This window comes from Phaethon aethereus (assembly GCF_964289735.1).
Source record: "Phaethon aethereus genome assembly, chromosome: 20".
Taxonomy (NCBI): Eukaryota; Metazoa; Chordata; class Aves; order Phaethontiformes; family Phaethontidae; genus Phaethon; species Phaethon aethereus.
This window is the reverse complement of record NC_138596.1, coordinates 2,714,592-2,727,697: the sequence shown is the minus strand read 5'-3', so window position 1 is coordinate 2,727,697 and position 13,106 is coordinate 2,714,592. Positions and strand designations below refer to the sequence as shown.

General features: G+C 48.0%; 1 protein-coding gene across 1 annotated transcript in view; it reads right to left on the bottom strand.

Moving 5' to 3' along the window:
- The window catches only part of CACNA1B (calcium voltage-gated channel subunit alpha1 B), a 300,523-nt gene that overhangs the window by 107,848 nt on the left and 179,569 nt on the right, over positions 1 to 13,106 (bottom strand). The window contains exons 14-17 of the mRNA XM_082009035.1: positions 10,926 to 11,038; positions 6,798 to 6,929; positions 5,832 to 5,904; positions 1,006 to 1,123 (exon numbers count right to left, since the gene is read on the bottom strand). Coding sequence (XP_081865161.1) covers positions 1,006 to 1,123; positions 5,832 to 5,904; positions 6,798 to 6,929; positions 10,926 to 11,038 — 436 coding nt within the window. The remainder of the gene's footprint in view (positions 1 to 1,005; positions 1,124 to 5,831; positions 5,905 to 6,797; positions 6,930 to 10,925; positions 11,039 to 13,106) is intronic.

The window sequence follows — 13,106 nt, the reverse complement described above, 5'->3', positions numbered from 1 at the left end:
GTTTCCATTTCTAAGGATGCACCGTTTGCCTTCACACGTTTGTCGCTGCAGCCAGCGAACAAGTCTCCCCAACAGTTTTGTACCTAGTTAATGCGAGCAACGCTACGCAACATCAGCCCATCAGCAGCCTCCATCGTGAAGCAGGGACAGAGCCAGCACAACTACTGTGCTCTGCTGGCTCTCCTAATCACAGCCAGCCATTCGACTGGAGGATCTCTTTGCCCATTTCTGTGTAAAATATAGCCTCACTTTCCAAACTCCATCTCAATGCAACTGCTATATTCTTGCCTCCTTAGACCTCTCTGGGGACATAACATACGGCAGAGTGCTGCTGGTTCCCCAGGAGACACTCTGGGACATTTTGGGGGGATGCAAGCTCCCACTTTCCTGTTGCCCTCAAGAGACTTTCATGACTAAGCAGAACAAAACATCTTCAGAGACTTCACATGTCACGTCTTGGAACATGACTGAATATTCCCAGAGCCCAAAACCCAAGATCCGGACTTATGTTTTAAGCATTACGTGAAGACAAGACAATTTCAAGCATTTGGAATAGCACAGCTGGTTAAGCTGCCATGTAGACAAAGGCACCAAGAGACTGGAGCCTGATCTACGCACCAAACCAATTTCAACTCTTCCTTTCCCTGACCTAGTGCAAACCGTCTGTGAAGATATTCAAGGCACAGAGGTTCTGCTCTGACTTGACTTCCATCATTTTTCCCAGAACATAAACTAACTCATAATAGGACATTCTTAAGGTAAAGCACGAAAGTTAAAATGAATTAACACAACGCTTACATTGCCATCAGAAAAGTGACACCAACAGGGACAACTTACCTACGCCTCTCACCCCGGGTGATGTAAGGAGCAAAGCTATAGCAATGATTGGATTTTAAAAACTGTATGTGAGGGCGTGATAGTTTAAACAAAACTAGATATTTCTAGCACCCAGGGAAGGGTGCGTGGCACACTGTGCCACCAACACAAGGCGATGTGTAAGGATACAGTTACCAAACAACGTCAGGACGATGAAGTAGATGGAGGAGAACATCCCCGAGCGGACACCACCCTGCGACTCTATCCCATGGTACATCACCGCGTTCCAGTCTTCCCCCGTCAGGATCTGCGCAGCAAAATTCAAGAGAGAGGAAGAAAGGGTGACTCAAAGGAAAGACAAAGTAGGTACGGCCTGGGGGAGCTAGGCAGCTTGACACAGTCCAGGACGGTTCTTGTGGCAGACCGCAGAGCTGGGCATCAACGCCCCAGCCCTGGGTGGCCTCACCCCGGCCGGATGCAGCTTTTTCCTCCGGCAGGGGCTGAGGAGGAGGGAGGACCACTGGTGAGGGAGGACCGTTGCCCCATTCCTGCCTGCTCTCAGTTACGTGCCTGCTGCCCACCTCTGACCGTAGGCTCTCATGCAGGCAGCGGCAGTAAAAGCCGCTTTCCCACACTTCACGCCCAGCAAAAAATGTGGGGGGGTGGGGAGGGGGCAGCGGAATTAAGTCATGTGGAGATACCAGGTTTCAACAGCTGCATGCACGGCATTTTCCACAGACCTAGGAAAACTCCAACCTCTCAGCCCAGTGCCCTGACTGGGACCTCTGCCAGCTCCATCTCCTTTCGTTGGCTTCACACAGGAAGGGTTTGCTCAGCTCGCCCCAGCCCACGCACGCCGTGCACGCCGAGTGACCGCCTAACAGGAGGAGAAACCCTTGCGAGCCCCTTCCACCGTTCCTCTGCCCCTCAGGGCTGCAGACAGCCCTTTGCTGAAGCCGGTGCCTGCGTGAACGTTTCTCCAGATGCCGGGCGCGGGGCAGCACGACCACTGCCAGGTTTGCCAGCGGTCTGCACCACAGCGGGCTCTTCTCCGGGCTTCCTACCTGCCGAGCCCACAAGAACCCTCAGCCACCCAGACAGCCACAAACCACACAAAAAAAACCCCTAAGCAGGAGTGATAAGCAAATGCATATGAGTGGGGACAGATGCGGGTGGCCCGAAGGGGACTCTGTTCCTCCTGCGCCCTTGTTGGGAGGTGAGCACAGCCGCAGCCTGGCCCCGCTGTGCTGTCCTGGCTGCGGGCTCTGGACACCGACCTCAGGCTAATTAGCAAACACATCAACAACAGAATAAAAAATTAATCATAATAAGTGAAAACACCTAAGACTCCAATAAGCCTTGTCATGCTAGATGCTAATTTTGCACCGGTCTGAACTGCCTGCCATCCTCATTCTTCACCAATGGCTTAACACAGCAATGTTTTGGGCAAATTGGCACTTCGTCTGCCTGCCAGGGCAGAGTCGAACGATAGTTACTTTTAGTACGTTAAAACATGCCCACTGGGATGTGAAGCTCCAATTCCTAAATAGGAAGTTGTCTTTGTGTTTAGTAGAAGGGGGGGGAAAAAAAAAAAAACACACAAAAAAAGGCCCAGAGCATGATGTGTGTTGTAGTAATCAAGTCCCATGTGCCTACAGTATGCTCAAAACGATTGCAAATTCCAGACTAGTCGTCAGCTGCTGACAGAGAGAAAATTTCTTGCTGCAGGGTTGGTGCTGATGACAGCAATAGACTAAGAGCAAGTACAGACACAAGGACATACAGCGCATACACAAAGTGTTTTCCTAAATTCAGAATCTGGTCTCAAACAGCTCAGAGACCAGAATTCAGAGCCCAAGCCTAACCCACGCCATTGGAGTTACTCTGGATTTACACCAGAGGATACGACCCAGGGCATTGGGCTTTCAACTCTGGTACTCAATTATGCAAAACACTGTTCATAAACTTGCATTCACATCATTTCCACGAATTCACAACTCTTCCTGCTTTCTGGGAATAACCATAAAGTGATTTCTGTTCACACAAACATTCCTGGAAAGGGAAACCAGTGGAAACACTTCTATACCCTGCAGAAGACCAGGAGTCACCAGTATTACAGGCTGCACATAAGCAGCAGGTTGGGGTCTGGGTTCAAAAACCGAAGAGGATTATTTTGAAAGTGGAATGAAAACTTGAAGAAAAAAACAGAAAACGTTTGATGGAACTTTTGCAGAGAGACGAATAGTCTAAACTAACCAGCCTGCCTGGGCAGAGCTGAGGATGCCCTCTGAGACCCCCACAAGAGGACAGACCCTTCGACCCGCTGCCCTTCCCACTGTTTGTGCTGTCACCCATCAGCTGGAGAAGTTACTCAAGCAATTAGGTAAATAAGTCTTTCTGCTCTATAAAGCCTCTGTCTACAGATGGTCGAGAAGAGGACAGCATAGCAGAGGGAGGGGCGCAAGCGGTGAGAACTTCGGAGTAAGGTGAAGCCCTATCATTTTGTTTTTCCCCAGGCCCGGAACTGCTTTTGGCTGCCCCAAATGAACATTTTGTCCAGTGCAGCTCAGCCTTTAATACGTAGGCTTGACTGAGGAGCCATCAGATGATGGAATAAAAACAGTTTTCAAGAGCTGTTGTGAAATCTTAATGGACTAATGAGCACATTAACGGTGGGAAACCCTCAGCTGCCGGGGATAAGCACAACACCGTCTCAAAGGGTTACCTTGAAAATGAGACGTTTTCCTGAAGAAGTGCCTGAGCAAGTGCAAAATCACTTCAGCTCGGGGTCACATCTCCCAGGCAGGTCAGCGAGGGCAGCCAGGGCACACGGACACGGGACCGAAGCCAGCTCTGCTTCCCGAGCCTCGGCAGGGCGCCCGGCCGCAGAGCTGAGGTTCGGTCCCGTCCTGCCACCACGATGCCTCATCTCCCTCGGCGGTCACCGGGGCTGTGCTGCTCAGCACCCGGCAGCGCGGAATTATTTACGTAGCAGCTCTCAGGGAGCAGAGCACGTAGAGTTAACCCGGGTCTTTCTGCTCTATAGGGTCTCTGTGCTTGCGGATGCTGTACACGCTTCCAGCTCGATGAGTGCTGGAATAGGGAAATGCAGCGATTTATTTTTCGTGTGTGTGTGTGTATATATATGAATATAGAGTTTGTGTTTGTATTTTGTATATATACAGCTTGACATTTAGCTTTCTTGGGAACAAAGAGCTGGAGAAAAATGTGTGTTGCTCTTCGAAGGGAATTAGGGACAGCAGGGCTCAGCTGCACCCAACGCTGAATTCAGCCAGCTGCCAGGCAGACAAAATATGTCCTGGGAGTCGCAGGGCAGAGTACTGTGATCCAGCCAGGTCTGCTGAGATAAAATGGGTTAAGGCAGGCTGCAGAAGACTTTGTTTAAGACTTCTTCTTAAACAAAGAACCTCCAAAGGGATTAGGGATGGCCAGGGTGTATCTGGCTTTATTATATTTGTTCAACACATTGAGTGCATTCACTGAATGATGCTACTCTGCTCATTAGAGCAGCAACCAAACGAGCCTGCTGGCTTGCTCGAGTTTGTGGGAGATGAGGTTAGAAAAGGCCCCAAAGGCCATATTGAAGTAATGTTGAGACAATATTTGAAATTCAGGGGAGGAGGGGGATGGACTGGGAGCAGAGGTTATTGAAATGCCCCTGTGAGGCTGCACTGAGTTGACTCAGGGCTAATGGTTTTGCTGGTTTTAATTTGTAGCTCCAACGTTCTAGACAAATGTCATAAAACCAACAGTGTTCTCCATCCCACAGCCACTACGTTACAGGAGCACTTATCTCAGGGATAGAAAGGAAATATTTCAGCTAAGTATCCTCAAGAGAGAGCTATAGTCCCAAAGCAAAATAACATCAAAATTTCCAGATGTTCGTATCCGGAGCCTGACTCGGGTTCAGTTCCAGCTCTGGGGCAATACCTTTACATTTCTGTAAGCCCTTTCTTTGACGAGTACTAAAATACTATGCAAATATTAATCTACCATGATTTGCAATATCCTGTGAGGTAAGTACCGCTGAACCTGCTCCACATCTGGAGAGAAGCAATACCCACATGGAGCTGCTTATTGCAGAGGTCACAGGACACATCTTCTTTTAGACTCTTTTTCTGTTTTAACCCAAAGCCTGTCATCAAACTCTTCCCCCCTCACCCCTTTTAGGGACATGAGACCGAAATACATAAGCCAAGCCTTACTGAGATCTATGGAAGTTTGGACCCAGGGTCAAGTCTCACTCAAGCCCCCATCAAGACTTTGCGTAGGACAACGCCGTAAGTGCAGGGCAATCTTCCACCGACCTGCGAGCGCTGCCTGCGCGTGGAGCGCGTGCAGCATCCCCAGCTCTCCACTGAAACACCCCACGTAACTCTCCCTAAACAGGCACGCAGAGAACAGCCGCCACACTGGGCTCTTCAACCTGAGCGTTGCATCTGCCAGACCCGCGCACTCTCCCTGCCGCCACACGCGCTTGCCCAAGGCTGACGCCTCTTTCTGTGCTCCCCCACTGGCTGTAATTCTTATCTGGAGCCGTTACCGTGTAAAATGTGACATTATTTCTAGCTCAGGCCTCTCTCCTCATTAAATTATGGCAACCACAGGAGATAGTGGAACAGGTCGACAGCTCGCTCTCTGCCGGGGCTTCCAGGTGGGACGATCTCTGCAGCGGGGCACACACAGCCACCGCCGCGGGGGCCCCCAAAGAAGAGAGCCTGGGCACATGCAGACTTCAAGCTCAGCACAGAAATGCCTATTTCATCAATATTTTTTTCCTAGCAAAAAATATTTTGTTCTAATTTTCCTTAATTCCACAGCACTGATTTTTAATGATGCATTGATTGGTCAGCGTGGCAAAATGCTTGAGAAGGAAAGACTTCCCCTTTCCTAAATTCCACGGATTTTTGGGGACCTCTTTGCCCTCCATAAACAGGAAGAGATGGACAGGAACTTATTTTCTAACGCGAACCCAGGACAAGGTATGGCTTTACCTGGAATACTGTGAGGATGGCAGCAGGGAAGGTATCGAAATTCGTGGTTGGCGTTTCATCTTGGAAGTTGAATCTAGAGAGAAGTAAGAAATAAAAACAAGAGCAGTGAGAGACAAGCAGCTCTCACGCAGCCTGGCAATACCCTGTAACTGGAGTCAGGGAGCAACATTTGTTCCACCTGGCAATAACACCCCAGGTGACCGCAGCGGGGAACACAGTGTCTCTGAGAAGGTGCTTAACAGAACTGTTAGCAGAAACTCAATTTTATTCCTGGAGAAAATTCTGATGCTTTGAAACTCATTTTCACCCACAATTAAAATGAACAATCAAAATCTCAAATAATTTTGCAGAACAAACCATTCCAAGAAGTTCTCAAGTGTAAAAGTCAAAACTGAAATTGCCCTCTTAGTAGAGCGTTTCATTGTAATATTTTAAAGATCAAATAGCGATTGATTGGAAAAAACCCCACCATGTTATTTCATTTCAAAATTTATGCTGGAGTTTAAATGATTACATTGTGGTATTTCTTGCTGCAAAATTTATCACAACTGGCATTTCTAATGAGAAAAATCAGATTCAACAAAACTATGTTTTCCAGAAGAAAAATATTCCAAGCAAATAAATACACTGTCACCCTGGCTATCAGGGAAAGAATTTGCCTTTCCCCTTAACAGTAGAAAAAGTGCTGCCTCCCGCAGTCCTGTTTCAGAGCTCTGGGTGTACATGGGGACCATGGAATGACACTGGAGCTTTGAATTAGGGGAACCAGAAAGAATTCGTCTCCAGATAAAACACCAGAACAGGAACTATTTTCCTACAAACCAGAGGCCACGTCTCAGCAGCCCAAAAAGGCTGACACATGCACCCACGATGTGGCTCTTCCAAGCCCTGCAGCCCTCTCCCTTCCATGTTCCAGGTGATTGCTTTCAGATTACTCCAGAAAGGACAACGATGAATTAGACTTACTGTCCTCCAAAGAGCTGCATCCCCAGCAGAGCAAACACCACAATGAACAGGAAGAGCAGGAAGAGCAAACTGATGATGGACTTCATGGAGTTCAGCAAGGAGACCACCAGATTCCTCAGGGAATTCCAGTACCTGCGTTGGAGACCGGAGCAGCCAAGAGAGAACGTTAGTGGGAGAAGAGTCTTTGGCAAGAAACTAATACAATCTATTTTCTTATTATAAAAATGGAAAAGAACGGTGAGGAACATGAGCATCTTTAAACTCCCCTTCTATGACTGGAAAACACAGCTCACTGAGCGGCAGAATTTCTTGCAGCATCTCAAGGGCAGAGACGGTCACCTCGGTGCACGTGCACCCACGCAGAGCAGTCATCTGCACTGAAAGCGTCCGTTCAGTTTCTCAGTAACCCCTTTCCCGCTACAGATTTCGACCTGTCTGCATCTTCTCATCTGGCATGGCAGTCAGCAGGGGTGTCAAAACCAGGCGTGTGTCGATATCACCAAGGTGAGACTGGATGTGGGGACAGTGAACCCCTCCCTTCATAAGACACTAATCAGGAATAAACGACTCATTTCTACCAGGGCGTCTTTGCGGTGCGTCCGTCCAACTTACCAAATGCTGGTAGCGACAAGTGGACTTAACCTCCCACAGGTTTAAACATTTCAGTAGGTGTTTAACACGCGCAGGTTCATGCACAACGGCGCCTTTGGTGTGGGGCAATTCAGCCACGGAGCTGAAGCGCCCAGGACTGAGCAGCCGCCTCGGGGGATGCAAACAAACCCGGGACGTTAACTCCAATACAGCAAGAGGGAACGGCTCAGCCCGAATCCCGACTGACACACCCAAGTTGCATCTGGCCAGACACTACAGTCCGTTTGCTTTTCTCTCCCCTGTGCCCCGAGAGGGCTCCTGGCACGCTGGCAGGCAGGCACGCCGAGCGACCGCTTGCCAGGGAGGGTGCTCAGGAACAGCTCTCTTTCCTGGCTTTATTGCCCTGCTGAGAACAGGCAGGGAGCATTTATATTAGGAAAACTAATGAATCGGAAAACGTAGGCAGAGCTATTAGGCAGAGGAGCTCTTTGACGGTCTCCTTTTGGACAGACAGGCATGCAGAACAACAGGGCTGGAGCAGGCACTAGGAAACAAGTGATATAGAGCCATTTCGCATGTCCTCTGTTAAAAGTTCTGAGTCTGAGACCATGGGGGGAAATTCTTCTCTTTTTTTACAGTGACCTCTCCCGTTTCCAGCACGCGGCACTGGGAGCTGCCATCCAGAGGTGACTCTCTGCCGCAGCATGCTCTACCTCCCTGCCCTGCGTGTCCTCCGGCCGCAGTTTTGGGGACAGCCCCGGGCGCTGAGCTCCTTCCTGCAGCGCAGCTGTGGGCATCTGGCAGAAGGGAGCCCACGGATTTGTCTGATCTGCTGATGGGGAGAGAAGTTTGAGCAGAAATGCCATCCTTTCTCTTCTCTTTGCCTTCATTTTCCTGCCCTTCCTTCCCCCAGGTGTATCTGGGAGCACTGAACCACCCCCCGTTTCTCTGTGCTGAGGCACGTCCACGGCTCCTGGGCACGTCCATCCCAGGAGAAGCAGGATCTTGCACTCCTGCTGCACCCATGCCAAGACAAGTTACATCCATAATAAGGCGACAGAGGTTTCAGGGGAAGCTTTGGTCTCTTGGGAGAGTATCTTCAACTGAAAAGGTTGCAACCAAACCTACTCAGGTTTAATCCCCAAGCCAAAGGGGCTGAGCTGCTCTCCTTGGAGAAGGAGGAATGGTTTGCTGACCAAGTGTCTCTCCCATGCTTGACACAATGGCTTCAGGCGAAGTCTGCCACAAGCAAGGAGGTCACACCTCGCAGTTAACACAGCCGGACACAAAAATACATGTGGAGGCTCCGTCTTGCCCTGGAATAGCTCAGCACCAAACCCAGCCAGACTACAGAGCGCCAGGATATACGGGGAGTTGCATTTCTACAGATGCCAGTCCCCCACTCGGCTCTGCCATGACAAAGAGGAAAACATGTGAGCCTGTTTTCTTCTCATCCTCCTTGCTGGATTTTAGCCCCACTTAGGCTGTGTCTCCTCATAGTGCATCTGCTGTCGCCTTTCAAGCCAGCTGTAATTTAACTTTTTAGCTATTGCATGGCTCTGCTGTCTGCAGTCTCACTGATTTGGGACATATGAATCAAAAAGTCTAATACCATCGGTTATTCAAAGCAGATGGACTGCAAGTGGCTTCTGTTAAACACAGACACACAAAAAAAACCACAACAGGGCAGGGAGCTTCAGAGAAAAATTGCTACAAAAGAGATGGAAAAAGGGAAAAAAAGAAAACTACTGAGGGTCAGGGTGTTTTTGCAGTAAAGACTGTACTGAGAGAGGGTGGGTAGCAATCTGTGCCTGGTGCCATCAGGCCTGGTGAGAATTTCTCTCGCTGTACTGAGAAGGGGTAAAGCACTCTGCTTGCTCCACGGTGTGCTTCAAGTTAAATCTCGGGCTTCATCACTTTATGATGTTGGCTAAAATCCCGAATAGTCCAAATTTGCAAAAAGAGCATTTTAACTTGCAAAAATGTCCAAAATTTTTAAAGTGTAAAACACGCAATCAGATACGCTAAATCTCAGCAGATCTGGATAAAATTGATAGCTGACAATTAATTGCTACGAATTTGCTACTGGAGTAGCAGTAAAAAAAGAAACAAACAAACAAACTGGAGTTTTCATAAATCAGATTCGTGCAAAGGTAGACCATAGCGACATTTCTGGGGCAGGGGCCCACCTATTTTGCTGGACATTTACAGAACTTGATGTTTCCAACCCCTTTGTCCCACAGTACAACAAACGACGCCGTATCACGCACAAATCTTGGATCTGCAGCATGATTAGCAGATACAAATCAGCAAACTCAACAGAGTTAACAAAACCTGCGTCTTTGGAGAGCTGCCAAAGTACCTGGTTACTTTGCAGTTTTTTCTTTGAAAAAAACTTTCTTTGTTTTGCTCAAATGCGATAACTTGTGCTTTATCTATTTGAGGTGTTGGGGTTTTTTTGGAGGGAGGTGCTATTCCTCCTTCAAGCCAAGAACAAGTAAGAGAGTGGTGGAAAGAGGGGAGATCTGAGGAGGTAACGGTGTGGGGGGGAAAAAAAAAAAAAACCCACACACCAAAAAACCAACCAAAACAACCAGAAAGGTGGAAAAGAACAGCAGGAGCACCTAAGTATGTCATAAATTTCCACACCACAATTTTGAAATCCCACAGAAATTGCGCTAGATGGGTTTATAAATTGCACAGTAGCTGTTTGCTGGTGCCAGCACATGTTAACACAATGCACGAGCATGAAAACGACTGCCAAGCTGCAGCAACCCAACCCTAGTGAGAATTCAACTTCACAGGCTCAAGGCTGAAAACCTCAGAGGTTCCCAGACCAGACACAGCACAGGCAACAGCAACACACTTCATATTTGTGTCAAGACAGCAGCTCAGGCATCAGGATTTAGTATCTAGCAATAACCAGGGTAGCTCAACTTTCCCGTTCCTAAATATTTAAGGAACTATGCCCAGAGCAGCGGCAGAGAAGGACAGTGGGCAGTTGATGGGGCTTAGAAAGTAAATAAGAAACTTTTTTCTCTTACCAGAAGAAATAAGGCATCACCTCACAAGATTTTTGTTTTAGGCAAGCTTAAAAAAAACCCCGAAGACAAGAAGGGTGCTCTCAGGCAGCCCATCAGCACGCTGTGCAGCCGCCTGCCCAGGGCAGACAGACCTGCACGCGAGGCTGGGCAAAGGGCTCCTCAGCCACAGGCTCAGCATCTCCCTAAACTTTCAACTGCCAGAAACCCCAGTTGCCCAGCCAAGGAAAGGGCAACTCTGCACCCGCAGTTTTCTCCCGTTCCTGTCCTCCATTAGGGCCAGCTGCAGACATAGGACGTTAGGACAGAATAGACCTTTGTGACAGGTTTTGGGGGGTTTTTTTGTTGGGTTTTTTTGGTGTTTGTTTTTTTTTTTATTTTTTTTTTTAATTTTATTTACAAGCGTGGAAAGTACTACTACTTGCTGTGGGGCCGGTGCTAGAGATTTCACAGAGTGCTGAAAGTCTAATGTGAGCGGGAAGGGAGCACAACGTACTTTGTTACTTTGAAAATCCTCAGCAGCCGAAGCGCTCTCAATACGCTGATGCCGAATGAGGTACCCGGTTTCACTGCAGCCCAAATAACTTCAAATATACTTCCCACGATGACCTGCAAGAAGAGTCCATTTTACATAAGGTAAAACTTCTGCTTAGTTCTTTGTGGTGTTTCTAGAGAGGTTGAGGAGAGAACAAGAATCAGAGCTCGGGCTGTGATGGTTTTCTTATGAAGGCTTCAGCAAAATCATGAATTAGCCAACAGCACTAAAAAACCTTGTTCTAACTTTCTGCAGTCTGTTCTGAAAAAGGGCAATACCTAGAAGCAGGACGGACACATAGAAATCACAAATAGGAACTTGTTGCTTTCTTCTCTAGCAAGCAAACTACCTTAAAATAAACTTTTTTTGAAGGACACCATACTTTTCTTTTTTTTTTTTTTAACACTGGCTCAACTGCAAATGCCAGCAATTCATTTTCTCAGCCCATGAAGCCGATCCGGACAGCCTGCAGGGATTCAGGGGGACACTGCCCCATCTTCCCCTTCCCATCAGAAGCACTGAAAGTCTTCACCCACAGCACTGCAGAACAGTGAAGCATTAGCTCTGGGCAATATCTACCAGAAACTTCTGGCAACTGAGAGTTTTTAGGAGAGCAATTAAGGTAATAGGTATTAGGAGATCCTGCAAAGCCTCTAGCATGCACATACAATCGTCTGCCAGCACCTCAGCCTCAGGTTATTGAAAAAATTGTCCCAAATCAAGGTGGGTATTTTTAAGTTTTGTTTTTTCTGGTTTTTTGTTTTAAGATTGGCAGAGAATTAACCTCAAGTGACAAAGAAATCTTCTCTGAAATCCTTTATTGCAAAAAGGACAAAATAGTAATGGGTTGAACACAATTGGGAAGGGCAATTATATCCACACAGGTTACTGCACAGTTAATAAAAGAAGACAGGCATTTCACTGCCAGTTGCTGTTATTACTTGCACTAACCTAGCATTCCAGAGCTCCCACGGAGCTGGTCCCCAGTTGCGCGAAGCAGCCCATAAACACATTATCACCGGGCCCCAGCAAGCAGCTGGTTTGCGTTGTGAGAGGGAGCGTTAGTGGGAAGTCAGGGCTGGCAGAGCTGTGTCTATCTGAGCAGTGCTGGGAGACTCAGCAGTTGGAAACCCCTTTCATAAACAGAAACCTGGATATCTTTGGAAAACTACAGCATTGCTTGCGGCTGCTCTGCAAGAAATGCAGTACCCTGAGCATCAAGAAAATGTAGTGGGAAATGGAGATACACAACAGCTGCTCCTCCAGTTACTCCCATCAGAAAAAGAAGGGACTAAAACTTCTCTCCCACAGTGTGTCACTCTTGGGAATCCCTCATGAATCAGCAAAAACCTTTCCTTAGACCCTCCACATGTTACACTGATAATTAATTTTCCTGGCATCCCAACACTGCCTCCTGGGAGCATGTTTCACACGAGACCCCACCGGAGTGTTTCTCCCAAGACTGATGTTGCTCTGATTTTTTGTTTCACTTTTTGCATTTGAATGGTTTCATCCTGATGGTTTGTCAAACTAAACTGACTACAGATCTGTGTGATGTTCCAGTGGGGGTGAAGTAGCTGAATTAATTCTCGGGGGTGGAAGGTGGGTGAGGAGGAAGAAACATAGATAGAAGTAGGATCCCTATGGATTCTCTAAAGGAGGAAGCATTAGAAACAGATCAACAGCTTTCCCTCCTGGGAAATATTCAGCAAAGCTTATTGCCAGTGCTGCACTCACCACAGCATGACACAAAGCAGAGAGACCTGGTAGGTTTATCTCAGCTTAGTTCAAGCTCCTAAATCACCTGTCCCTGACCACTAGGTACAAGCTCTTCTTGGTGTGGAAGGAGCATCCTGGATACAAGGATCCAGGGAAACTGGCAGCCAGCATGGGGGCAAGCTGGTTGCAGCTCAGAGCCTACCTAATCCATCACTGAAGGACATCATAGAATCATAGAATCATTGGGTGGGAAGGGACCTTTAAAGGCCATCTAGTCCAACTCCCCTGCAGTGAGCAGGGACTTCTTCAACTAGATCAGGTTGCTCAGAGCCCCGACCAACCTGACCTGGGATGTTTCCAGGGATGGGGCATCGACCACCTCTCTGGGCAACCTGACCCAGGGTTTCACCACCCTCCTTGTCA